The sequence below is a fragment of the Micropterus dolomieu genome, linkage group LG21, assembly GCF_021292245.1.
Source record: "Micropterus dolomieu isolate WLL.071019.BEF.003 ecotype Adirondacks linkage group LG21, ASM2129224v1, whole genome shotgun sequence".
Lineage (NCBI taxonomy): Eukaryota > Metazoa > Chordata > Actinopteri > Centrarchiformes > Centrarchidae > Micropterus > Micropterus dolomieu.
In genome coordinates this window covers 33,409,943-33,435,883 of record NC_060170.1, presented here as the reverse complement: position 1 = coordinate 33,435,883, position 25,941 = coordinate 33,409,943, and the positions used below count along the sequence as shown (strand labels likewise).

Genomic DNA, 25,941 nt, shown 5'->3' with positions numbered 1-25,941 from the left:
CTCATCATTAGCTTAAACTATGAAGCAGGCGCTTCAGGCGGGGAGAGAGGTGCGGCGGGCCGAGGCAGTGTCTCGTTCCCCTACTCGGGGAACCAGGGTTACATACGTAACCCGAGACGTTCCCCTTCGAGGGAACTCGAACTGCGTCGGTTACGACACTAAGGAAGCGTCGGAGCCAGCGGATGAAGGTTGGGAAAAAGCCTCAGCCTTCCCGAAATCCTCCGACATCACTGTGAACCCCATGAGTGAAGCGGCCGGGCGGCCTCAGCGGCCGCAGGGCCCGCACCACAGGGAGAACACATCCGGCCATCCTCGGAAAAGAGAGCCATGCTGTACCTCAGTACCCGCACGGAAAGGGCTTCGCAACGGGCGCAGGCAGCCCCCTCAAGAGCTGCCCGGGCGTGCTCCATTCCCAAACATGAAACACACATCTCATGAGACCCCAAACTTCTCTTCCCCGAGCCACATTAACCAGCTCTGACCGGGGGATCGTTCCCAGGCCAGTGTGGAGATACAATCTCTCCACCTAGTCCTGGGTCTTCCCCGAGGCCTCGTCCCAGCTGGATGTGCCTGGAACACCTCCCTAGGGAGGCGTCCAGGAGGCATCCTTACCAGATGCCCAAACCACCTCAACTTGTTCCTTTCGACCTTTCAGACAGGAAAAGAACCAAGGCAGGTAGCGAAATATCAACAGGATAGATCAGACCAGAACAACCACACAGAACATGCAGAAGACAGAACAACATAGTACCTACTACACAAGACACAGATAGACAGGACCAAATCAAACTACAAACACACACCGAGAAGACTGGATGCAAGACAATAGACAGGATTGAAACGGTTACTGAACTGATCAATAAATGAACTCACAGAGAACTAAACTCAACCAAAACTTCAGAATCAAGAACCAAAACCCGTAAAAAGAGAAACAAGAATCAAAAGAGGAAGGCATGGCCAAAATAATATAAACACAGGTTGTCTGTGTTTATATTATTATACTCAGAACAGGATAGTGACAACAATCAACTGGGTTCGGGCAGAGTAAATAATAATTGAATCAGTGTTTTCAGGCAGTGAAAATGTTAATGCAACTTGTGGACACCAACAATCATTGTAATGAGCAGGTTTCTTACAGATTCAATGTGAATGAATGAATGAATAATCATCTACATTTTCTGTATCCCTGCAGAGCCAGAAGAGGAACCTGTGACGCGCAGCAGCAGTTTTGAATTCCTGCCACCTAACAGTGAGTAGAACGGAGTCAAAAATATTTTCTTCCATATTAAAATCTAGAATTACAGCGTTTGTAGGCAGGACTGGGCGATACGGGTATAAAAGAAAGATCTCAATACATTTAGGCTATGCCATGATATATACGATTTATGACTCGATATTTTCACATTTTCTCTAAAATAACAAAATTAATATTGTAATATTGGCCGACTCACAAGTCTTTATTTGAAGCAGGTTTATATTAGAGATAGGACTTTATTTTAAAAGTAGATTTGATCAAAATAGTTTCAGAGTTAGAGGTCACACGCCTCTGGAGTAACTAGGGGTTAAGTGACACATTGGTGGATGTGCAACAACAAAACCCACTGGTAAAACCTTAATAGCTGTGACGTCCTGACTTGTTGTTAACCCCATTTTATTTTATTCCGCATGGATTCAGTCTATACTTATTGTGTTTCCTAATTCAGTGATTTATTTTCAGTGTCTGAGCTGAGGGTTGTTCTGCTGGGGAACAGCTGGTCTGAAAAGAGTTCAGTGGGGAACTTCATACTGGGAGAGACTAAGTTCAACACTCAGGAAGAACCAGACGACTGTCTGAGAGTCAGTGGACGATTGAAGGGGAAAGAAATAGTTCTGATCAACACCCCAGATCTGCTGCTTCCCAGCATCTTACAACAGAGTCTGAGAAGACCTCTAGAAAACTGTGTGAGACTCTGTGATCCTGGACCTCATGTGTTCCTGCTGGTTCTACAGCCTGAAGACTTCACTGAGGAACACAAACTGAGGCTCTGCAGAGTCCTGGAACTCTTCAGTCATAGATCATTTGATCATTCACTGGTTCTGATATCAACACCCAGAGAGGAGAGCTCAGGTTTCATGGAAAAATACATGAACCATCCGCCCTTAAAGGAGATGATCAGAAAATGTCACTACAGGTTTCTGTGGAGGAAAAACCTTGAACTTCCAGAGCTGTTAACTCGCCTGGGTCAGGTTGTGAAAGAGAACAATGGAAAGTCTCTGAGCTTAAGAGGTGAGTCCTACTAGCAATAAAATCTGCTCGTCATATTTCCTAGATCCAGAAACTCCAGAGATCTCTGAAGCTGTTTATAACAGATTACATGTGAATGAAATAATAAATTAATGTCTACATTTTCTGTGTTCCTACGGAGCAAGATATGTCACCCATGATGTTCAGCATCAGATGTGGATTTCAGGAGTCTGCCTATTTAAGAGAAATTGCAAGCTGCAGCAGCAATGGCCACCAGCAGTCTGTGCGTAAGTTCAACTGACCTGAGTCAGAAATATTCTTTTGTGTATTAACATGTAGGTGTTTGTAGGTAGTGGAAACAAACTTAAATGTACTTTCAATGCAACATTTGCAACTTCACTGGTGAATTTCGATGTTTCAAGCAGCATTAATTACATGACGACAAAACAATGGTTTCAAGGTAAATGGTTTTGGTCGGGGGGGTTTTGGTCGGGATCTATGGACACACTTAATTTCAATGAACGGATGTTACAATGCACTGTGGTAACGAGAGAGAGAACAACCAACCCTGCTATTTGAAGTTCCTAATGCAGGGGTTTTCAAAGTGGGTGGTGGGCCTCCCCAAGGGAGATCGCATACAATAGCTGAATGTGTGTGATCTGGTTAAAGAGGGAGTTCAGAGATACAGTAGTTTGAGATATTTTACGGTTTCAGGTACTGATAAATGCTTTAAGGCCTTTGTTATGTATTTGGTATTGAAGTTACGTCAAACAGCTATGTATTACTGAAACTAAGCAAACCAAATAAAGTAAGGGGAGGCCCGCAGTCTCAGATATCGAATAACCCTAATGTTAACTAAGCATATAAATTTACCAACATTAAAGTCAGTGTTACTGGGTAGTGGGTATGTGAACTTGTGGCAAATTTGCTGTCAAGCCATGTTCGCTCATCAAATTTCTTACATCTTAAAAATACTCCAGAGTTCTCTGAAGTTTGTTATCACAGATTAAATGTGAATGAAAAAACCTGAATTATTAAGCCTGCCTGAAGGGAAACCTGAGGGCAGCAAAAAAAGGACTTCCTTCTTTCCCCACTCCCAAAGGTGACTATTGCCACAGCTGATACAGTCTACAGAGAATTCATTTATTCATCAATCAGGGTAAATTAGGCGTCAGGGAGAGCATGGCCAAAGCAATAAACAAAACATCCGATAATCATACTCACTAGATTACATAACCAAACAAAGCACAAAAGAGAAATAAAGGCCACTTTTCTACCTTCCTAAACATAGGTAGGGGTGTGACGAGACACTTAGCTCACGAGATCGAGACGAGACAGGATTTTAACACTATTTTTAAGAAATCTTCAGTCCCGAATTAAATGAACATTTTGATCATTAAATGGTGAGTTTCTGTGCCAGTTTATTAAAATGTTTCATTGTTTTATTTATGTGAAGGAAATCAGAAAATTCAGGTTGCAGGTGACAATTATAAATATACAGAATATACACACTCACTGGCCACTTTATTAGGTACACCTGTTCAATCACTTGTTAACACAAATAGCTAATCAGCCAATCACATAGTAGCAACTTAATACATTTAGGCATGCAGACGTGGTCAAGACAACTTGCTGAAGTTCAAACTGAGCATCAAAATGGGGAAGAAAGGGGATTTAAGTGACTTTGAACGTGGCATGCTTGTTGGTGCCAGACGGGCTGGTCTGAGTAACTGCTGATCTCGATTTTCACGCACAACCACCTCTAGGGTTTACAGAGAATGGTCTAAAAAAGTGAAATTATCCAGTGAGCGGCAGTAGTGTGGACGTAAATGCCTTGTTGATGTCAGAGGACAGAGGAGAATGGGAAGACTGGTTCGAGATGACAGAAAGGCAACAGTAACTCTAATAACCACTCGTTACAACTAAGGTATGCAGAACACCATCTCTGAATGCACAAGATGTTGAACCTTAAAGCAGATGGGGTACAGCTGCAGAAGACCACACCGGGTGCCACTCCTGCCAGCTAAGAACAAGAAACTGAGGCTACATTTCACACAGGCTCGACCGACAGCTACATGCACATCACGGTTCCTCGCGGGTCTATTTCAAGCACTATTTAAAAATGATGTAATATTCTTTGTGTGGTTCATCAATGGTGAGAAATGATCCAAACACCGGTGAAGTTAAGGCTCCGTCTCTACAGCAAGTTCCTCTTCTGCCACTACAAACACACCATGTATGACTATTCGGGGTCAGACCTAATGATTTTTAGGCTGTATCGCTCAGCTCTAATTCTGTGAGTCAATGTGACAGAATCTTCCATGAAGGTGAGGAAAAGGAGGAAAAACTTAACAACAGAAGAGAGAGTGAGAAAAAACAGAAAATCAGAGAAGAAGAAACAAAGAGATAAAGACTGCCAGAAAGTCAATGACGGGACAGGGAACAAAAAGTTCAACATTTGTAGACCAATAAAGACCTAGTAAAGTTGTTAAAAAATTTAATATAATGTTTTGCTTTTGCTCACACCTCTCTATCTCTCCATTGCTATTCTGTCTTGCTTACATTACTAACAAAAACAATAAACATTACATACATTCTGTATCGCTACAGAGCCAGATGTGCCACCTGTGACGCGCAGCAGCAGCTTTGAATTCCTGCCACCTAACAGTGAGTTGAATTGAGTCAGAAATATTTTTCTGTTTTTGTATTTACAGTGGTTGTAGGTGGTAAACACAAACTAACTATTTTATTTCATTCAAATATTTGCAAGCTCACTTGTAAATCTGCAAGTTTAAAGTTGATGATGGATGACAGATAAAGTCCACTTTAAAGAAGCTGTGACTTTCTGACTGGTTGTTTTATTTTATTCCGCATGGAGTCAGTCTACACTTACTGTGTTTTCTATTCAGTGTCTGAGCTGAGGGTTGTTCTGCTGGGGAACAACTGGTCTCAGAGGAGTTCAGTGGGGAACTTCATACTGGGAGAGACTAAGTTCAACACTAAAGGAGAACCAGACAACTGTCTGAGAGTCAGAGGACGTTTGAAGGAGAAAGAAATAGTTCTGATCAACACACCTGATCTGCTGCATCCCAGGATCTCACAACACAGACTGAGAAGACCTGTAGAAAGGTGTGTAAGACTTTCTGATCCTGGACCTCATGTGTTCCTGCTGGTTCTACAGCCTGAAGCCTTCGATGAGAAAGGCAGACTGAGGCTGTGCACAATCCTCAAATATCTCAGTGATCGATCATTTGATCACTCACTGGTGCTGATATCAACACCAAGAGACAAGAGTCCAGGTTTCATGGAAAAATACATGAACCATCCGACCTTAAAGGAGATGATCAGAAAATGTTACTACAGGTTTCTGTGGAGGAAAAACCTTGAACTTCCAGAGCTGTTAACTCGCCTGGGTCAGGTTGCGAAAGAGAACAATGGAGAGCATCTGAGTTTAAGAGGTGAGTCCTACTAGCAATAAATCAGCTCGTCAAAGTTCATACAACTTAAAAAAAAACTCCAGAGATCTCTGAGGTTGTTTATCACAGATTACATGTGAATAAAAGAATAAATGAATGTCTACATTTTCTACAGAGCCAGACATGTCACACATGATGTTCAGCAGCAGCTTTGGATTCATGCTATATGAAAGTGAGTAAAACAGGTTTAGTCAGGATCTTTTATTTTTTTTTAATTTATGCACACAGTGCATAAGAAGTGAACTTTTTGAAATTTCCAAGCCACGTTGGCGTAGTCTGGCTGGAAGTTTGCAGAAGCAAATGAATAAAAGAACCTGGCTCACGTTGGCTGGATTAATGTTTTAGCTAACATCAGCTCGTTAGCTTCAAAGCTTGTGAGTAAACTTTTTGGTTTATTCATCCCAACAGAAAAAATGTGTTGGCTTTTCAGACCTGTTTCCTAATGTGTCTAAATATGCATCACGTGTTGCTGCTATAATGTTTATAGCCTGTTTAAGTTGATTTATTTATATATTTGAACAAGCTGCTTGTAAAATATGCTTGAGCTGTTTTCACTTACTTGTCCTTACCAAAGCTCAATGGAGAGCCTTGAACATGGATTTCAATTACTATCCAGTCAAACGGTTACAGTATTTCTAAGATTACACAGCAATCTATTTCTAAGATATTTGTGTATGTTTGTCTTTTTTTACCTCTAAGGACAAGTAGGCATATTATTTGACTAATTGTGTCAGCACTAGTGTGATAGTGTTTAAAGGTAATAATGGAAAGCACAACCTAAACAAATGCCTGATCAAACTTTCTGGCATGTTTAAATATCTGTATTAGCCTAATTATATTGGTTTAGAGAGAGAAAACATTTTGACTAAATGTTGAGTAAAATAAGTGTTTGTTGATTAAAACTAAACTAAAACTATTAAAGAGAAAAATCCAAGAAGCATTTTCATCTAAAATTAAATCTAAAATATCTCCCAAACTTAACACTGGTTTCAAGTTGATAATGGATGACAGATTCTCATGGATTCAGTCTGCACTTATTGTGTTTTCTAATTCACTTTTTTCTTCTCAGTCTCTCAGATGATGTCCTGTGTGGACGAAGCTGATCTGCAACATGAAATCTCACATCTTAAAGGTGAGAAAAGGAACGGAAAATTTACAACCTCAATTCCAATGAAGTTGGGACGTTGTGTAAAACGTAAATAAAACCAGAATACAATGATTTGCAAATCTTTTCCAACCTGTGTTCAATTTAATACACTACAAAGAAAAGATATGTAATGTTAAACTGATAAACTTTATTTTTTATTGCAAATGTTCACTCACTCTGAATTTGATGCCTGCAACACGTTCCAAAAAAGCTGGGACAGGGGCAACAAAAGACTGGGAAAGTTGAGGAATGCTCAAAAAACACTGGTTTGGAACATCCACAGGTGAACAGGTTAACTGGAAACAGGTGAGTGTCATGATTGGGTATAAAAGGAGCGTCCCCGAAAGGCTCAGTCATTCACAAGAAAGGATGGGGCGAGGTTCACCGCTTTGTGAACAACTGCGTGAGCAAACAGCCCAACAGTTTAAGAACAACGTTTCAACAACGTACAATCGCAAGGAATTTATTTCATCATCTACGGTCCATAATATCATCAGAAGATTCAGAGAATCTGGAGAAATCAAAGTGGCAAGGCTGAAAACCAACATTGAATTCCTTCGACCCCTCAGGCTGCACTGCATTAAAAACCGACATCAATGTGTAAAGGATATTACCACATGGGCTCAGGAACACTTCAGGAAACCATTATAAGTTAACACAGTTCGTCGCTAGATCAACAATTGCAAGTTAAAACTCTACCATGCAAAGCGAAAGCCAGAAACGCCGCCGGCTTCTCTGGGCCCAAGCTCATCTGAGATGGACTGACGCAAAGTGGAAAAGTGTGCTGTAATCTGACGAGTCCACATTTCAAATTGTTTTTGGAAATTATGGACGTCGTGTCCTCCGGGCCAAAGAGGAAAAGAACCATCCGGATTGTCATCAGCGCAAAGTTCAAAAGGCAGCATCTGTGATGGTATGGGGGTGTGTTAGTGCCCATGGCATGGGGAACTTGCACATCTGTGAAAGCACCATAAATGCTGAAAGGTACATACAGGCAAAATACAACAACGGAGACCCCGGACTGTTGAGCAGCTGAAGTTGGATAAAGCAAGAATGGGAAAGAATTCCACCTACAAAGCTTCAACAATTAGTGTCCTCAGTTCCCAAACTGTTATTGAGTGTTGTTAAAAGGAAAGGTGATGTGACACAGTGGGAAACATGCCCCTCTCCCAGCTTTTTTGGAACGTGTTGCAGGCATCAAATTCAAAGTGAGTGAGTATTTGCAAAAAACAATAAAGTTTATCAGTTTGAACTTTAAATATCTTGTCTTTGTGGTGTATTCAATTGAACACAGGTTGGCACAGGTTGAAAAGGATTAGCAGATCATTGTATTATGGCTTTATTTACATTTTATACAACGTCCCATCTTCATTGGAATTGGGGTCGAAGTAAGAAAGAACAGAACATCAGAGAAGAAGAACAGAGAGATAAAAACAACTGCTGATCACTGGTCATTAGTGCAATTTCATTGTATTCAACATGGATTCAGTTACTGTGTTTTCTAATTCACCTTTTTTTTCTTTCAGAGATGATGTCTGAGATGTCTGACGTGATGTTTGAGATGATGATCAGTGGGTACGAAGATGAGTGGCAACATCATATGTTACTTAGCCGAGGTGAGGAAAGGGAGGGAACAACCAAAAATAAGAGAAAGAAAGAACAGAACATCAGAGAAGAAGAAAAAACAGAGAGATATAAACAACAACAAAGTCAAAGACAGCAGAGGGAACGAGGTCTTGAACATTTGGGGAAATACAGACCAAGTAAAGTTATTTAGATTTCCATTTAGTTTTGTACTACTCACACTCAGATTCTGAGATACGGGAGGCCGACTTTACTCCTCCTGGTCAGTGTTTGGTAACTGAAAATTACCTGTCGGAATGACTATAAGTGACTGCTGACTTGTCCAGTTGTAAGAATCAACATTTTGAAGGCAGCAAGTTGTTCTTGTTGTTGTTGTTTTGTTTCTTAAAGAAGTATTTTTTTTATACGGAGGCGTGGCCTCCAGATGTTGACACAGATGCAAGAATCAGTCTGTTAAGAAAATATTAATGCTGGTTGTGTGTCTGGTGACTTCCTTACTGTTTAAAACATGGATTCAGTCCACACTTATGAGCTTTCTAATACAGTGTTTTCTTCTCAGTGGCTAGAATGTCTCGGGCAATATGGGTTTTGGACAAAAGTGATCTGCAACATCACATCGCACATCTTGAAGGTGAGGAAAGGGAGGGAAAATTAGTAAGAAAAAGAGAAGAAAGAGAAAGAACAGAGAAGAAGAAACTGAAATAAAAACAACAATTAAGTCAGTATCAGGAGAGGGAACGAGGTAGTGAGGGTTTTGAGTGTATTTAGGAAGGATAAACAGAAAGAGATGGTGTCTGAACCAAACCATGCATCCTGTGAGCACAGAGAGTCAACCTACAAACAGACTGCATCTTGTAAAAACTTCCAACAAATAAAGCCACCGTCATTCTGTGGGAAACACTGAGCCGTGTTACACTGCAGTTAATTTTGAGTTACATTTTATTCGTACAGTAATCTAAACTGGGGCACTTTTTATTTTCAGATGTGTCTGAGTGAGAGCAGTTTGGAGAAAATTAATGTTATTTAATAGTCAGTGTTTTTTAATGAACATACAGTTGAATTGACTGTAGACAGAAAAGTCAATAATAATGGGGATCCTAATAAAGAGAATTTTCCAATAAAGAAAAGTTACAAAAATGTTTGTGTATGCTGTCAATTATAGTTCTTAGAAAAAAAAATCGAAATCAGCAAGTCAGACCTTTGAAATGAAAGTGAAAATGTTAAATCTGCTTGTGTGTCTGGTGACGTCCTCACTGGTTATTAATGCAATTTTATTGTATTCGACATGCATTCAGTTTGCACTTACTGTGTTTTCTAATTCACTGTTTCATCTTCCAGAGATGATGTCTCACATGATGTTTGAGATGATGAGGCAACCTCACATGTTTCGTCATCAAGGTGAGGAAAGGGAGGTCAAAATTAGGAAGATAGAAGAGAAAAGAGAGAAAGAATAAAGAAGAAGAAACTGAGATAAAACCAACAGGAAAGCCAAAGACAGGAGAAGGAACGAGACAGTGAGGCTTTAAATTGTATTTAGGGAGGATAAACAGAGAGAGGTGGTGTCTGAACCAAACCATCAAAACCTACCAGAGTGCGCGCTGTGGAGGTGGGAAAGAGGATATTTAATTATTAGGTGTGTTATAGATTCTGAGGAATGGGAGGCCGACTTTCCTCCTCCTGGTCAGTGTTTGGTAACTCTGAAGGTGTAAAAATCACATCTTTGCCCTGAAGGCAGGAAGTTTCTCTTCTTCTCCTTGTTTTGTTTCTTCATCAAGTCTTTTTTTTTAGTACAGACATCACAGGTACAGAGGCGTGGCCTCCAGGTGTAGATACAGATGCAAGTATAGTCGACTGGGTTCGGGCAGAGAGGATAATAATTGAATCAGTCCGTAAAGGCAGTGAAAATTTTAATGCTGCCTGTGTAGTAATGAGCAGATTTATAACAGATTATAATTACTTATTACAGATGTAAATGAAGAATGAAGAATTATCTACATTTTCTGTATCCCTGCAGAGCCAGATGTGTCATCTCTGACGCACAGCAGCAGCTTTGAATTCCTGCCACCTAACAGTGAGTTGAACTGAGTCTGTGATATTTTCGTCCTTAAAGATTCAGTGCGTAATATTTACGAGGATCTATTGACAGAAATGCAATATAAAATCTATAACTATGTTTTCAGTGGTGTGTAAGACCTTACATAATGAACTGTTTTAATTACCTTAGAATGAGACATTTCTATTTACATACACCATGAAGGTCGCCATGTTTCTACAGACTAACTGCTCTACAGAGCGCGTTTCATCACATTTGTTGTCTTCTTCTTCTTCTTCTTCAAAGTAATAATATCAATAATATATGGTCTCTGAGTAGTCGTCAAGTTTGTTAGAAGTAAGAAGAGAATTGACATTTGGACAAATCGAGGAGCTTACATATTATTTAGCACAAGAGCAGACAGAGTATGAATCTTTGTTATCAAAGAAGTGAAACATGATGAAACCAGATGAAATCGGGACAGATGAGTGCAGAAATCAAGAATAAAACATCGATGTGGCTTTTCGGCTTCTGATGAATATTATTTGCAATAAAACTTAACAGCTGGAAGCTCAGATCAGCAGCTAAACTTCTCATTTTACTGCCCTGGTGGAAAACACTGATTTATTTTTACTGCTAACAGTGTTACGATAACAAGACCGTGTGAAGAATTTGCATTAAAAAAAAGTATTTGTTTGTGGGCTATAGCTTCACTGCTGTGCATACTAATGAGTAATTTGATAATTAACATGATAAACGCTGCACTGCTTTACCACAAGCGGAAATTATGGCTATTAGTACTACTTTGTGTTTCCGTTGTATTTCAAAAACAATGCCTCTGTGGTTTATAATGCACTGTGGTGCAGAAACAGTGAGGCTTAAATTGTCCTGGTATCTGTCAGTGGTCAAATGCCGTTTTTTCCATTACCAGAACCAGCTCAACTGCTGGCCTCTGTCAGGCGTGATGACGAGGACCAATCAGCAGTCTGCTGTGTTTTCACCTCACATTTTAGTATCGCCTCAGCTCGCTTGGAACCTCAATAAGTATGTAAGGTAGCGGGTACAGGTACAACTTTTCCACAATGGAAAACCAAAAAAAGGCGTGTAGAGTCGAGCTGATACCGTGCAGTGGAAAAGGGGCTTGATGCACTAGATGTGACAGTTTTTGAGATGTTCTTCCTTTATCCTTTGGTATGTTGGTCCAGATGAAACAACCCTCCCAAGATGAAACAAAAGCAGTGAGAGAGCGGTGTTGCAATTCATTGCAATTTGCAACCCTCACCACTAGATGTCAATAAAACTTACACACTTGACCTTTAACATCCAGAATTACAGCAGTTTGTGCAGGAATAAAATTACAAAATAAATTCTCAGATATTGGCCCGCCGTCCTGAAGAGGCCAGAGAGTACCAGGTCTTCTTTTGAAGCAGGCTTATATCAGAGATACATCTTTATTTCTAAGTAGATTTGATTTATTATGTTTCACTGGACTGACTTTAGTAAGAAGCCACCTTGTTTTCTGACTTGAGACTTTTCTCATGTTTGTACCTCCTCACTCCTCGACTCCCCACATCACGTCTTAGTCCCTCCCACCTGAGATGCGAGAGGAAGAGTCGAGAAGGAGACATGAGACATCATCTGTCATTGTTTTGTTACAGCCTGCCGCTATGATCTCTGTCAGAGGAGCAGACCAGCTGTCGGCACAAACACATAAATGCTACAGATCATATTTTCACAATAGCAGATGGTGCGATAACCATTATAGCATATGTTAGCATAGGACGGCTTCTTTACTACAAACTGTTTCAGTATGTAAACCTGGACTGTGTGTGAGACCTTTTGGATGTGTAAAACATTAATTGACATTAGATCCTGACTGATCCTCTTGGCCTATTCACATTGTTAATTTGTTTTTGACCCGGCCTGCCCATTCAAACATCCCATTTAAGGTGAAATATCATTAAGGAATGAGGTAAAAACGGTGACTTACAAGGCGCTACGCAAATGGAAAGTGTAACCACACACTTGATCGTCTGAAATCTCAAATAACTAATAAAACTTCTGACTACAAAAGAACACTGTAGAGTCCTGCTCCTGCCATGGGTTGCATTTTCAAGCTCTGCACGCCTCTTTTAAAAGTCACAGCTGCCAATAAGACTTCTGCAAAGGATATACTGGTGTATCCTCGCTTATAGCTCCTCCTGCAGGCCTCCTCGCTCCTCCAGATGCATTTTTGGAATTAAGATGTCTTAATTGATGGCGCGCTGAGATCGATTTCCAGGGCGCAGGCAGGAGTACTGAGGAGGTGAGGAGGCACAAAATAAGTAAATGAGAAAGGCCCCTTCACTTTTACAATGTTTTTTATTATTTAATTTTTTTCCTGTTGGCTCCTCCTTAATTGGGTTTTCTTTTCAGTGTCTGAGCTGAGGGTTGTTCTGCTGGGGAACAGCTGTGTTGAGAGGAGTTCAGTGGGGAACTTCATACTGGGAGAGACTAAGTTCAACACTGATGAAGAACCAGACGACTGTCTGAGAGTCAGTGGACAATTGAAGGGGAAAGAAATAGTTCTGATCAACACCCCAGATCTGCTGCTTCCCAGCATCTTACAACAGAGTCTGAGAAGACCTCTAGAAAACTGTGTGAGACTCTGTGATCCTGGACCTCATGTGTTCCTGCTGGTTCTACAGCCTGAAGATTTCACTGAGGAACACAAACTGAGGCTCTGCAGAGTCCTGAAACTCTTCAGTGATCGATCATTTGATCATTCACTGGTTCTGATATCAACACCCAGAGAGGAGAGTCCAGGTTTCATGGAAAAATACATGAACCATCCGCCCTTAAAGGAGATGATCAGAAAATGTCACTACAGGTTTCTGTGGAGGAAAAACCTTGAACTTCCAGAGCTGTTAACTCGCCTGGGTCAGGTTGTGAAAGAGAACAATGGAGAGCATCTGAACTTAAGAGGTGAGTCCTACTTGATATGAAATCTGCTCATTAAATTTCCTGCAGTTAAAAATATTCCAGATATCTCTGAGGTTCAGCAACACAGATTACATGTGAATAAAAGAATAAATTAATATCTTAATTTTCTGTGTCCCTACAGAGGAAGATATATCACACAGGATGCTCATCAGAAGATCCTAGATGACTGGAACAGAAACAGAGTTGAACACTTTCACATTTGCTGGAGTGATTGTTTCAGCCCACTGTTTGCATGTGATTGAAACATTTGATAAAATGTCATATCGCATGTCCTCATTTATCAACATTTATCAGGGGTGTCAACAAGAAGAATACATTTTAAATTAATCTGTCTATTTTCTAGTTTAAGAAGGTAAAACCTCTTTCTGTTGTGAGTTTAGCTCAGTTGACTTATTGTAGCTGATGACATCACAAGTGGTGATCTTTGAAGTAAATGAAGCAAAACTGAGGGACTCTGTGACAAGTAAAAGTCCTGCATTCAAGAATTCACTTAAGTAAAAAGTTACAAAAAGTATTATTAGCAAAATGTACTTAAACCTGCTGTTTGTAAACAGAAATATATTTATTTGTATTTATATTTATTTATTTAGGTAGAGTAAATGTAAAAGCTACAGAGCCTTCTCCGAATATTTTACAAATACCAACTTGTCATATGCTCTCAGTCCTTCTCTTCTCTCAGCGCTCTCCATCATGCAAAGCTACACCAATGGCTCTCCGTGTCTGTCCTCGCATCGCTTTCTTTTTTTTAACTGAAATGTTTTGTCTTCTGAGTTTCTTTTTTTTCTCTGGAGCATCATAAATGTTTCTTGGGCGCTTCTTAGGTTTCTCCTCGACAGGCTCTGCCATAGCTGATGTAGCTAGTCCACTGCTGCAGTTGCTCCAGAGCCATTTAGTTTTATTTCAAGTGGCTTCATTGACATTAATGCATATAATTTGATGTTTCCAAATCATATTAACACAAACTATACAATCATTTAATTAATAGATGTTATTAAAGGTGGATCAAAACAAAAACTCAACAGCGATTCCTTTTGGTGATGTTACAAAACTTATGTAAACAGCGTTACTTAAATAAGCTTAGCGTTATTTAAGTTACGTAAGTAACATAATTACTTTAAACCAAACCATGATCTTTTCCTAAACATAACCAAACTGTGCCGTTTTACATCATTAACCACTAGTTTCATAACCGGATGTTGTATTTATTCTTACTAACTTGACCACGAAGCCCTATGTGTACAAAAAGTACTTTCTCAAGAATAAAGTGAGTAATATTTGTTCTCCGATAACTGGAACAGAAATCTGAATATTTTGTAGATTGCTGTCCTGCAGAGAATTGTTAGTTTGGGTGCTGTGTTGTAGGCAACAATCAGTCTAGTTGCAGTGATTCTAATGGAAATGAAGGCTAATAAAGGAGAGATAGTTCTTTTTACTGGCTTAAGCAACATAATTTATGTTAAAACATACAACCCTTTAAACATATATTACTGATATGTGTATAGTCTTGCTAAACAAACAATACACGTGGTGTTAACATTAGGGCATGTTTAACCACAGACCTGTACTTTTGCTACTTAACATACGGTGAAAATATGCTGCTTATTGAAATGTTGAGATTTGTTTTATTTTATATATGTATTTTATTTTATTCAGTAGCACAAAGACGCATAAAATAGATATTAAAAAGAACACAGTATGAATTATGCAGGAGAGGTAAGTAACGTATAGTGAAACCTCCCCTCTGGATTGTCAATTTATATTATACCAAATTATTAGAAATAAATAATAATAATAATGATGACAAACAATAAAAAAAATATACACAGCATACATACTGAAATTTTAATGTTGTTGATTGTACATACAGCAGTATGGTATGCTCCCTTTACTTTTAGAACCACACACAGACTTTTCTCCATGCCCACTGAATGATCATTAAAGAATCTGAATTTAACTCTCTGTGCTTCTCTTTGACCAGAGTCCCAACCAGTCTGTCTCTATCAAGATTAATTTTACATCTTCATTAGCTTTAATTAAGCTTTTGTGGAAGGTGATTTCAAACTTTTGGTACTGTCTGGTCAGGTCTGCTGTTTTACACAGTAGCAGTGCTAACAGTAGTATTAAATTAGATACACATTAAACCCTCAATTAAGGTGGATGCAGACTGATCATAACAACCTTTGCTGATTCAGTGTAATCTGCAATGATCCACTGTGATCGACTGCACCTCCGCTGTGTTGACAGGGTATTGTCCAGCAGGTGGAGCTCTAACTGCAGATCTGCTAGTACTTGGATGATTTTGTGTATTTTGGTCCTAAAGTGTTGATTCATCTCTAAAGTCTCTCCGACTGAGACAAATGTTTATGTCCACATTTAGCCTGACGTGAACTGTAAATTGGCCCATTTTTTTGTTTTTTATCTGGAAAATGGATTAAACCTCCAGTTATCCCTGATCTAGTGAAGCATGGGCTCCACTCAGTCATCACAGCTATACCCTCTGGAATAACCAAGAATCTTTACATGCAGAATTCTGCAGATACATTTTTTCACATAAACAGAAAACAACTATAAATTAAATAAATAAATTACCCTAAATCCAGCCCCATAGACACCCTCCATTCCAAGCCCTCCCAACCCAAAAGCTGAGCCCAGAAGAGTCCTCTGTGTCAGCTGGTGCTGAGACTAACTGTCCTCTCTCAGATACACTCTGACCAGCCTCTGCTTTCCAAACACCAAAGAGAGAAAACCAAATTATAATACAATGTGAAAAGACTTATGTGGAACAGTCGAAATAAGAAACTAAAAGCCAGAGTACATAATCTAAAAAGATGTCATGAATTGGGAATATCTCAGAAAGCAGAGACAGATCCTAACCAAGTACACACTCAGTGACCACAAACTGGCAATCGAAAAAATTAAGACACAAAAAATCTTGCGACCAAAAGACGACAGAATATGTGATCAACGTTTACATCCTCCTTTAATGTAAACATTTAGTGAAGTGTTTAACCACATGAGCTGAATGAGCTCTCAGCTCCAAAATACTCAGAGGAGAAGGAGACAGGACAAATCTGGATGCCCAATATGTATCAACATGGCCCAACCTGAGGACACAAAAACATTCATTCAAAAAAAAATTTAATTTTATATTCAGTGTTTTTAAATGAATGTCTGCATTTTTTAAAATATGTTTAACTGCAGTGGCAATAAACAGCAGCCCAGCGCAAGTTCCACATAGAAATTTAAAACACTAGTAGTGGTAGTGGTAATACTCTAAACATCAATAAGAGTAATAATAGCAATGATAATAGAAAAGTAATGTGACTCAAAATCTCAAAATGAAAAGTGCTCCAGGTTACTAGACAGATTAGGCTGTTATAAATAAAATGAAACTGAATTGCAGAATATCCCACTTTATCTAGTGTGTTAGCATTTCTGCGTTTTCATCAGATAGTTTCCTCTCTTCTACCACACGTCCAACTGATTGTACACGGGGCAGAGAGGCTCTGGCAAGTTGAGCAAGAGCAACAATCTTTATTATCCTCCAGTAGGTCAATGTTTTCCCTGGAAACTACTACATAAAAACACATGATAGGAAATATCAATAAAGTGATGAAAGACACTGAGGTTTCACATTAAATGTGTTTGTTTGTTTTTGGTTCATGTGCTTGTGTTTAAGTATGAACACACTTCAGAATGTGTTTTAAAATGTAGCCTAATATGTTCGACAGCTGTTTGAAAATAAGTCATTCACAGCAGGTTGTCCCTGAACTCCACATGTCCTCCACAAACCCGATAGGCGATATGAAGCTTTATGTTCCTCTTGTTCCGCTTTGGCTGCAGGAAGTTTGGGTTTCTTTGTCTTTTTTTTTTAAAACTTCCCACGTGATCGGTTTTTACTTTCACTTTCACGGTAAGGCAGTGTCGCAGCAAGAAATTCAACAGGTAGGTGAACTCGAGCAAAACTGGATCCAGAAAACTATTAAAGTCAAAGTATTTTCTCTGTGTAGTTGGTGGGTCAGTAGAGCTGATGATAAAACTGTAGCAGGTTTCAGATTCACATTATTAACTGTAAAATCATCGATCTTCCTACCGTCAGTCGGCTGTTCTCATCAGACTCACAGCTTGTTATTATCACACTAACTTCACTAACTGATGGTTTGTGTGTTTTGGTCTGATCTGTTTTTAGTCCGTGTTTCATCTACAAAGTCTCTGAAATGAGGAGATTTACTGAGACAAAGTTTCTGTCAACATTTAGGCGGAAGCGCGCTGAAGACGCCATTTCAGATAAATAGAGGAGGAAATACTCTCTGAAATATCTACCGGGCGTGGTTTTACTGTAAATGAAAGTTTTGTCAACATTTAGGCTGAAGAGCCATTTCAGATAAAGAGAGGAGTCAGTAGTGTTCGGACATGTTTTGTGTAGGCTAACGTCAGGCCTAAATGCGCAGCAATGTGTGAGAGAATCAGTTTAATTGACGCTTGCCATGTCTTAAGGTCCTTTTCGGACACTTTGCTGTGCTCATAGATCAAACGCGGTAATCACCACCTCTTTCAGCTGAATCTCAATGAATGCTACTTCTACAAAGTGTAATAAAATATTAACGGCTCTAGTCCCGGATGTTTTTCTGAAAACCCCCGAATCTCAGAAGGATTTTTGAAAAACAAACAAAAGGCCGAAAATTGAACTATAGAATCAGAATCAGTTTTATTGCCAGGTATGTGTACACATACGAGGAATTTGACTCAGGATTGTACAATGCTCATGATGTGCTTACTTATACAAAAATACCATAACACAATAATAAAATAAAGTCAGACACAAACTAGTATAGACAACACTAATATACACGCTATGAACAAAACAATATAGACATATTGACAAATAGTGCAGTGATCAGAGTGCAAAGGATGCAGGAGTAAACTATTATTCTCATTATGTACATGTTGAAGGTAGATATGATATACAGGTACACATACATGCATACATGTACACATGTACACAGTGTGATGGAGCATAGTGCATAAGGATGCTGGGAAAGATATAAGACCTAATATAAGACCTATGACCTGAGGTAGGTGTATTGGTATACAGTATATACAATATGACATAGTATGAACAGCACTGAAATAGAGAATGGTGAAGAAATAAATAATAAGTGGAAACCAGTAAACAGGTGCTGATTAGAGACAGAGTTACTGGGTTATTGCACAGGAATTGTTCCTGACACTGTGAGTCAGAAATCAGCTGTTCATCAGAGTGATGGCTTGTGGGAAGAAACTGTTCCTGGAACAGGTTGTGTCCGGGGTGAGATGGATCTGCAGTGATGTTTCCTGCCAGTTTCCTGACTCTGAAAAAGTCCTGAATGGAGGGCAGGTTGGCACTGATGATCTTTTCTGCAGTCCTGACTGTCCGTTGTAGTCTGCTCCTGTCCTTTTTGGTGGCAGATCCAAACCAGACAGTGATGGAGGTGCAGAGGACAGACTGGATGATGGCTGTGTAGAAGTGGATCAGCAGCTCCTTAGGCAGGTTGAGCTTCCTGATCTGGTGCAGGAAGTACATCCTCTGCTGGGCCTTCTTGATGATGGTGTCAGTGTTGGGCTCCCACTTCAGGTCCTGGGATATAGTGGATCCCAGAAACCTGAAGGATTCCACAGCAGACACAGGGCTGTTGAGTATGGTGATGGGGGGCAGAGTGGGGGGGCTCCTCCTGAAGTCCACGGTCATCTCCACAGTTTTGAGGGTGTTAAGCTCCAGGTTGTTCTGACTGCACCAGAGAGCCAGCTGATCAACCTCCCGTCTGTAGGCGAACTCATCACCGTCCCGGATGAGGTCGATGACCGTTGTGTCGTCAGCAAACTTCAGGAGTTTGACAGATGGGTCTCCTGAGGTGCAGTCATTGGTGTAGAGGGAGAAGAACAGTGGGGAGAGCACACACCCCTGGGGGGCGCCAGTGCTGATAGTCCGGGTGCTGGATGTGATGTTCCCCAGTCTCACCTGCTGACTTCTGTCAGTCAGGAAGTCTGTGATCCACTGACAGGTGGAGGCTGGCACAGTGAGCTGGGTGAGTTTGGTGCTGAGGATGTCCAGGATGATGGTGTTGAACGGCGAGCTGAAGTCCACAAACAGGATCCTAGCATGTGTCCCTGGAGAGTCGAGGTGTTGCAGGATGTGATGCAGACCCTGATCCTGATCGTCTACCTTTGGAAGAGGTGGCTCACGTCCTCTTCACAGATCTTGAGTGCGGGTGAGAGGTCAGAGGGGGAAGGTGACTGTTTGAAGATCGTGTTGGAGTGGTGGAGAGGTGTGACTCTGGGCTTTTCAAACCTACAGTAGAAACCATTCAGCTCGTCTGCCAGTCGTTGAGTACCAACAGTGTTGGGGGATGGTCTCTTGTAGTTTGTGAGTGTCCGTAGGCTTCTCAACAACAACGCAGGGTTGTTGGCTGAAAAGCTGTTATTTAGCTTTTCAGCATAGCACCTCTTTGCAGCTTTGACCTCTTTAGTCTTTCCTGGTCTGGTTGTACAGGACTCTGTCCTCACTTCTGAAGGCCTCCTTGGTCTGACGAAGCTGCCTGAGTTTCGTTGTGAACCAGGGTTTTTGGTTGTTGTATGTGCGGAAGGTTTTAGTCGGCACACACATGTCCTCACAAAAACTGATGTAAAATGTCACAGTGTCAGTTTGTTCGTCCAGGTCAGTGGCTGCAGCCTCAAAAATACTCCAGTCAGTGCAGTCAAAGCAGGCCAGGATTCAGTGAAACAGATCAGCAGATCTGCAGAAGTCCGAGTTGGTTCTGTTGAGGAGCAGCGGTTTGTCCATTTTTTGGCCAGAGAGCGAAAATTCGCCAGGTGCATTGAAGGGAGCGCAGTGCGAAATCCCCGCTGTCTCAGCTTAAACAGCGCTTGCACGTTTTCCCCTGCGATGTTCCCGAAGGATCCCAAACAGAGCAGCCGCTCCTCCAACTAGTAACTCCGGGAAAGTTCCAGGGTCAATAAAGAGCAGTGGAATAGTATGAGCAGTTGAAAGTCCAATGTTTAAGAGCTCTCTTAAAAGTTACCAGTGAGGGACGGCAGAAAACAGCGTGAATTAACAAAAACACAAAAAGCGCTACAGAGCGTTATCCCGAGGCGGCCGTCTGCGGCGCCATCTTCAGAGATGGGGAAAATAAATAAAATAAAAAAATTACTCGCTTAACTAGTTACGTGCGCAGGAGCGAGCGAGAGATTATTGTTAGTATTTATTCTCCTGCAAAGTGGAGAATAAGATTATAGCTGTAGCTCTGTGTCTGTCCTCTCTGCTCCACCTGAAGCTGTGAGCTGTACTTTTATCAGAGGCGCTGAAATGAACTTGTGTGGATTTGTGGTGAGGTTATTCACCTGATAGGCAGAGGAGGCATTATACATACGCTATTTCATTTCAAAATCTATGTTTTGCCCTCTTTCCTAATGTAAAGTTTTATTTGGCATTGCCTTCCTGGCTCAGGAGATTTCAGAGCTGGCTTATATAGGAGGCAGTTTACTAAAGGCTTGTGCAGACTACACGACTTTCAGCGTCGTACCGCTCGCTAGGGTTGGGCCGATAGACGATGCCATCGTCCATCAGCGATGGCTGACAGACATCACGACGTTGAGCCGGCATTGTGATTGTAAAACCCCGCCCCCCAAGCAAAAAAAATATCTAACACGTTCACATTTCACAGGTTTTAATGACCACGAACATTGTTATTATTGTTTTAAGTATGCTTTGGACCTGCCTCGGAATTCTCTTCTCCCCACACTCACACACACCTACACCTCAGGTAAACACCTGACGCCTCACTTAATTTCGCTACATTTTCCATTTATACCTTTTATAACTTAACCAGTCTGTAATCTGCATTTTGCTTCATTAACCGAAATGAGCTGTCATCCAGGCTGTGTGCGCAGTTACGCAGTAAAGCGCTGGTGGGCGCTTGTCACAGTCAGAGCTGGGCAGATGCAAACATTTAGAAAATCATTTAGAAAATCAGGCAAATATCTTTTCTGTTCAAGGCTTTATGTTCTACTAATACAACTGAAATCTAGTGAGCGCACACTATAGCACTGGTGACTGTCTCTTTCACATGCCGGCAAGTGAAATACTTTAACTTTCCATTAACGGCGCATTAAAAGCGTCTTTAGTGTCTGCAGAGCAAATGAAGACTAGCCTACACACTGTAACATCTATGTTAGACGATCACTGCATTGATTGAGATATATTAAGTGTCCTGTTGTTGAACAGAGCATTGCTTTGGACATTAGCCTGTTTCTTTTCTTTAAAACGCATTGGGTACTATTTGTTTTATAGCGATGTCCGACGGCGAGTCCATAAACAGAATGTCGCTGGTGAAACTAATCTTTCACTCACTACCAGCTGTTATTTATTTTTGCAGAGAGAGAGAGAGGTGGGTAAAATAATTCTGTTGGGTTTTAGGCATGACACACAGCTTCCTCTGTATGTATTATCTGAAGATATGATGATTTTATGGGCTGGGCTAAGCCCCCAATGTTTCAAGATCCTAAAAACGCCCATTTATCACAATTGATGGAGAAGGATATTATAGCGTTTAAAAGCAGTATTTGGAGGTGCATGCAATTCTTGGCAGGCATGCAAAACTCTGCATAACACCAGCACTGCTCCCCGCCTGGTCCCCTCGCCCCTGGCCTGAAAACCACACACTCTGGTGCTTTGAGCTCCCAGTATGGGCAGAGTAAGCTAATTTGACCAGTAGGCTAACTAACTGGGCTAGTTAGATAATGAGCACTTAACGGTCCGCTATCTGTTCATCAGGGAGTAAATCACAGAGTTGAGGCAGAGCAGCTCTCCACCTTAGTATAACTTGTATAGCACTGATGCTGCCGCCACCAAGCAAATGTTACTTCTTAAACGACACATTGATGAAATAATATGTAGAAGCTTCGAGTACTAAAATCATCTTTAGCTGCAGACTTAGTAGCAAGTGAGCGGATGAGCGAATTCTGAGAGCGGCAGAAAGTGGCACTGAAAGCAAGCGAATAATTAGACTACGGTCTGAAGGCTAAACAGGACTGGACAGGGGGAGTCACGTTACTTCACATGCGGTAGGATGTTTCAAGGGGAAAAAGTATAAACATTAAATAACAAAATTAACTGACATGGGGAAATTATGTCGGTTAGAGGCTCTGAATTGCGGTTTCGATTCTTTTCAAGTAATCGTCCAGCCCGACCTACAAAACAACATTTTTTGTAATTGATGGAGCAGATCCTGCCATATGACGTATTAGTGCAAAGCATATACTTTAATATAAAACATTTAAACAATTTTAAATTATATTTATAATTATGTTTCTCTAAAAATACACTGTACAGACCACGTACAGTTTGATGCTCTCTTATCTTTATTTGCGTATATGGTACTGAAGTAACCCAAAAGAAACGAAAAGTAATCAGATGAAATTATTTTCACACTTGACATTTTTCTCACGCATTGGAAAAACTAATGTAGCGTCAACTCGGCCCGATTACACTCCACCCAGCTGATGTGACAACGTCGGACACTGTGACAGGAATCAAGGGAACCTGGTCTCGTGCAGTGAGTGGCAGACAGTTTGTGATCAGCTAACGTGGCTAGTCGAGATCGATCACAGCCTGGATGAAGCGGGGATGTGCTACAGTAAACTTTCCAAATGTTGAACTCATTGTACCGCATAAATGGTTATGATTATTGACGAGTTAGTAGCCTACTCAAAATTAAAGTTAGACCAACCGCCATGTAGAGCATTTTTCCTCTTCTTCAAAGTTAATGAATAAAAATCAACCCCATAAAGAAATAGCTGTAACTGGAATTAATATTATAATAGTGGTAAACTATATACTAATATGAAATTATAATGAATATAGTAAGATAATTAATATTTTAACATCAAACTAACAGTTTACTATTGCTGCTACTAGCCGCCTACTTCTGAGAGAAACATGTTAACTTGTTGTATTTTACATCTGTTTTACTAAAGTTATTGTTATAAAAATGTACACAAATCAGCTATAGGAGGCAGACAACAGCTGTTGATCACAAATGTCTGGGAAACCCGGGTTTGAACCCACAACCTTCTTGCTGTGAGGCAACAGTGCTAACCACTGCACCACCATGTGGCCATCTCTCATGAATACTGCAAATCTCTTTCCAAAACAACGCTGTCAATGTCGGAGACCCACCTTAAAAAAGTTATTTGCAAGCATTTAAGGAGCCTAGCTAACAAGGAGAGCTTTGTTAATGTTAGAATACAGCTGGGTTGTTTTCATATTTTTTTTTGTTTTAAACCTGTCCTGCCCAGCAGCCTGGTATAGAGTGGATACCATGTTTTACTTTAACAAGAGAGTATTAATATCCTCCTTTGTCTGTTTTATTATTTATTTAAATATGTCACCGGGGCAGACGTGGGGATGGGGGCACAAACACCACACATACAGACACCACAAAGAAAGGACAACACCTGCAAGAGAGGGGACAGGGGCTTGAGGTGGAGAAAAACAAACTAAAAAAACAACGTGTCACTGGCCTGCGCCTCCGCACCCCCCTAAGGAAACGCTTCACCAGGGGGTGTGAGAACACAGTCCTGTCCCCGAAGTCCTTGTGACAGGACGAAATGGCGGCAGTGTAGGTTTTAACCGTACTGAACGCCAGTCCCCTGTCCATGAGCAATTGGAGGAACAAAAGCACCGCCGGCAGCGGACAGGCGACCGGGTCCGTCCCCTGGTCCAGACACCAGCGTTGGAAAGTCGAGCACTTAGAGGAGTAAGAGGACTGAGTGTAGGCGGCCCTTGAACCCTAGGTGGTGCGCACCATCTCCCGGGAGAGACCTAAGCCCTCCAGACGTCGCCTCTCAGCGGCCAAGAGGCTGGCCCCCCTCCAGGGGAGTTTCCACAGTTGCCCCACCAGCAACCGCTGGAGACAGGGAAACCAGGACGCGCTAGTGCGCTCGTGGGCCACCAGAGTCACCGCCAAGGTTGAAAACTGCAGGCGATCCAGAAGGCGCGGGATCGGCCACACCGGTGGAAAAGCATACAGCAGCTGGGGAGGCCAAACGGCGTCCACTCCCAGCAGGGGGCATCCACTCCCAGCAGGGGGCGTCCACTCCAACCCGAGCCAGATCTGGTCGCCAGATTGGGGTGGAGGCGCCACTCGTCTGGGCGAGGGCGCCGTTTGGCCTCCCCAGCTGCTGTATGCTTTTCCACCGGTGTGGCTCCAGCACGTTTATGCAGGGTTCCCGCGGCTCCTTAAAAAGTCTTAAAAGGACTTGTTTGCTGCCAAACTTCATCAGCAGAGTGGTCCTGAACACAGGTTACACATACTTTATTATGTTAACATTGCTCTCTTCAATGCTGGCACAGCACTTAAACTTCAAATGTCCATCCCTAGTCATTGTCAAGTCTGCTTTCTTTCCACACACCACAGGGGGAAATGTGTGTGTGTTGGGAGGGCTACTAATGTAACATGAGGCAGTAACAGATGAGGTAAGACAAGTTAACAAACAAGATAATTTAACATTTTTCATTATTCTCTTTTTAGGTTCTTAAACACAACAGTTGGTATCCAGCCGTTCTGTTTCCAGCAGAGTGACATTATGGGGAGCTCATCATCTAAGCCTGGTAAGACTTTCGGTCTGGATTAGACACATTCTGCTGTCACTGTCCACATATTACACACATCACAACTAGCAACGATTACAGATTTAGTTGGTACGATTATTGTCAGAGAAATAATCACGGTTTCACGATTATTACAATTATTATGCATAAATTAATTTCACAACACTAGTAATGACTTGTTGTAAGTTGATTTTTAATATTTAATTACATTAACAATTATATTTCTATAATATGTAAGTATTAATAATAATAATAAGAGGAATTTTAACTTTTATCCCTTAGGGCAGGGGTATTCAATTAGATTAACTAGAAGAGGTCTAGTTAGAGAAAAATTTCCTGAAGCAAAGGTCCGGAACATCAAAACGACGAACTTGCGTTATCATTCTGTACTATAACCTATAGTTGTATCAACACATGTTTTTAGTCAACAACGGACTGTCAAATCAAATAATATTTCAGTCAGTTTTCACATCAAACTGGAGGGATAATAAATAATAACTATTCAAATAATAAATTCTAAATTTAAGTAAACTAAAGTGCCTAATTTTTAGAAAATATGTAATAAAAAGTGTAGCTTGAAGTGATGAAGTGTAGTCTTAACCAATTTTATAATAAACACTCAACACATCATAACAAATGAACAGCTGTAATGCCTCCTCTTCTCTTTCATTTCCTCTTACAGAGCTACCACTTTCCTACTTTCTGTTGTTCAGTGAGAAACGTGAGCTCCAGCTAGCATATTGGAGATCTATGAGATATTCTGGTTTTGAACTGCCCGTGGGAGGAATGTACATGTAAAAATCTGTACATTCTTGATTAAAAGTCATGTGAAATCTCTTTTATCTTTCG

At 40.8% G+C, this 25,941-nt stretch overlaps 1 protein-coding gene across 1 annotated transcript; it reads left to right on the top strand.

Annotated features, from left to right (window-relative positions):
- Positions 1-2,477: 2,477 nt before the first annotated feature.
- Positions 2,478-13,726, top strand: LOC123960340. Its single transcript, XM_046035024.1, has 11 exons — positions 2,478-2,507; positions 4,835-4,891; positions 5,134-5,682; positions 5,816-5,872; positions 6,770-6,832; positions 8,374-8,463; positions 8,991-9,062; positions 9,770-9,829; positions 10,446-10,502; positions 12,879-13,427; positions 13,567-13,726. Coding segments are annotated over exons 2-11 (1,539 nt in total). The 5' UTR covers positions 2,478-2,507; positions 4,835-4,890; the 3' UTR covers positions 13,608-13,726.
- The last annotated feature ends 12,215 nt before the right edge of the window (positions 13,727-25,941 follow it).

What these genes read in the sequence shown, in the direction of transcription:
- LOC123960340 (XM_046035024.1), top strand. An exon ending in TGAATTCCTGCCACCTAACA is followed by an intron (nt 10,503 to 12,878) that starts GTGAGTTGAACT and finishes TTTTCTTTTCAG; the next exon opens with TGTCTGAGCTGAGGGTTGTT. An exon ending in AGAGCATCTGAACTTAAGAG is followed by an intron (nt 13,428 to 13,566) that starts GTGAGTCCTACT and finishes GTGTCCCTACAG; the next exon opens with AGGAAGATATATCACACAGG.